General features: G+C 39.0%; 1 protein-coding gene across 1 annotated transcript in view; it reads left to right on the top strand.

The window, feature by feature from the left end:
* The first annotated feature begins 305 nt into the window (after nt 1-305).
* The window catches only part of ankrd1a (ankyrin repeat domain 1a (cardiac muscle)), a 14,347-nt gene continuing 11,929 nt past the window's right edge, over nt 306-2,723 (top strand). Inside the window, exon 1 of the mRNA XM_037542243.1 lies at nt 306-468. Within this exon, the coding sequence (XP_037398140.1) occupies nt 442-468 (27 nt within the window). The 5' untranslated portion in view covers nt 306-441. The remainder of the gene's footprint in view (nt 469-2,723) is intronic.

Here is a 2,723-nt window from a genome sequence, read left to right as displayed (position 1 = left end):
ACTCCCTGGTGTAGGATGTACTGGAATGGGGGGGTGGTGGTGGCGGGGTACATGGGTGAGGGGGAGGGGGTCATTTGAAGGTGCCTCAGGCCACTGGAATTTGTTCTTCAGAGTGCTGAAGCGATGACATCAGATGATGTGGTCATGACTAGTAACGAATGGCCTGAGGTCAAAGCGCAGTGACATGCAGAGAGAGAGAGAGAGAGAGAGAGAGAGATGATCTCACTGTGACACATTGTTGTGGTCCCTCCCTGAGAGTGGGTATATATATATGACAGATGAGAGGACGGAGTTACAGAGCAGAGTCAATTGCTTTGGGACTCCACACGAGCCACAGGACTATTGCTTCACCACCACAGAGAGAGAGAGAGAGAGAGAGAGAGAGTCAAGAAGGACAATAGTGCAATTAAAAGAGACCGGCGGGCTCAATAAACAACAGAAATGGGACTGCTACGTGTTGAAGACCTGGTAAGTCGTCCTTGCCAAATGTAGGTTAATGTATAGGGTTGTGTTTTGCCTTCAAGAGTGCATTGCATGTTGGTAAGTCAGAGTCCTAAAGGAATACTCCAATTAACCTAATCTGAGTCTAAACTCTATCTGCTGCATCTCTGGCATACAGTAAATTGTCCTAGACAATAATTTGGACACGTGTTGTTGGACTTAGAAGACAACAGAAGCCCTATTGACGCAAGACATGCTTACAAAACACTGTAAAACATAACAATTGCACTAACATTCGAATGCAAGTCTAGTACCATGTACTATATCTTGTAAAATGCCATAGCTACGTAGTTCCAATTTGTGGTTGGTTAGTGTGCTGGGTAACACCTCTGCTGTCGGCTGGGGTTCAATCCCCACCTGGGTATACACCCTACATATCAATAAGAGTCCCTGGGCAAGACTCCCAACACCACCTTTGCCCACCTGTGTAAAATGACCAAATTGTAAGTCGCTCTGGATAAGAATGTCAGCCAAATGTCATAAATGTGAATTTATACAAGCCCTACAGATCGAAGAGTCTTTTGTCCCAATACCTTCCCAGTGTTCTTAGCAGTTTCATCATTTTTCTGTGAATTAACTAGTAATTTTTCTTGTTTTTGTTTAGTTGTCTTCTCGTAATCCCATTCTTTGTGACGGAGCGTATCGTCACTGTCCAAAGAAAAAGAAGCATCTCCATTTTCATTTCGCTCCATCATTTGAGCTCAGCAGCTGCCCTGCACTGTGGGAAAATTTCGTGATGAATGCATCATTAGAAATGCTCCAAAATGGAAAAGATTAAGTTCACTATAAGAGGGGTTTAAAGGACACGTTTTTTTGATACTTGGTTACCTTTTACAACATTTTGAGGGTTTGCGAACATCTCATTGAAGCGACTCCTGACCTGTTTCTTTACAATGCATCACATGATTTCTATGCGATGCTTAACACTAGCTACTGCCCTGGTATCAGGCCTGTAATTTGTGGGTTGAGGCTGGACTGGCTCAGGCCCCTTTGGGGTGACTACTAAAAAAATGAACAATAATAATAATGAAAATAATGTGACTGATCTGGAAATGGTGTATTAATGATACTATAATGGAGTTAATTACTAACAGTATTATTTGGTGCTATTTGCGTATGTATGCAGGTATGTATGTGTGGATATATACACATATATCGCTGCTGTCAGAACAAAACCTTGTATCTCCATTTTTGTCGATTTTCAGTTTTTGACATAATTTGAAAATGCATATTGGCCTTTACATTGCTTGTAAATTTCATGAAGGATGGAGCAAAATAAATGGCCAAAAATTACTTGGAAAGACGTCTGGTTCCATTGACTTACATTGAAAGTAATGCGGGCTTTTTCCTTCCCCTGTAAAGTTACCATTTTGGAGATACAAGGTTTAATATATATATATATATATATATATATATATATATGTGTGTGTGTGTGTTATATATATGTGTGTGTGTGTGTGTGTGTGTGTGTGTGTGTGTATATGTATGTATATATGTGTATATGTATGTACATGTGTATATATATATCTGTAGGTGTAGAGGTATATGGCTATGTGTATGTGCATATATATATATTTATTTTATTTATTCATTTATTCTTTTTAGTATTTTATTTTTTAGTTAGTTTGCATGTTCTGCCAATTTTATTTGCTATTCATCAATGTTTTTATCTATTTCCTATTATTATTTGTACTTATGTTTATTATCACTGTTTTATTATAGGACCTTTAGGGGAAAGGGTGTGGGAGTCCAAATCAAAGACTTGTCTTCTATTAGTTTCTACTGTACTGTGTTGTCATTGTTGAACATTACAAATTAAGAAGCAGAATGTCTTTATATTAACGTGTTTGGAGGTTCTCTCTGTCTTTGGACAGCGATGATGGTCTTGGGCTAAAAAGATACTTCTGGACGCATTTTACACGTTATTCTCACCATGATGGTGTTCTGTATTCAGGTTTATCACTGCGGCCTACAGCCATGCATGCTATCAGCTGGTGAAAGGATGCCGCTGCTGTCGGAACAAAACCTCGTATCTCCGCTTTTGTCGTTTATCAGTTTTTGACATAATTTGGAAGTGCCTGTTGTCCTTTACATTGTGTATAAATATTGTGATGAACAGAGCAAAGGAAATGGGCCACAATGACATGGAAAAACATCTGGTTCCATTGACGTACATTAAAAGTAACATCCGTTTTTTCTTTCTGCTGTAAAGTTACTTTTCT

Source organism: Pygocentrus nattereri, chromosome 10 (genome assembly GCF_015220715.1).
Source record: "Pygocentrus nattereri isolate fPygNat1 chromosome 10, fPygNat1.pri, whole genome shotgun sequence".
NCBI classification, from domain to species: domain Eukaryota; kingdom Metazoa; phylum Chordata; class Actinopteri; order Characiformes; family Serrasalmidae; genus Pygocentrus; species Pygocentrus nattereri.
The sequence above is the reverse complement of the archived record's forward strand: the minus strand, read 5'-3'. Positions and strand labels throughout refer to the sequence as shown.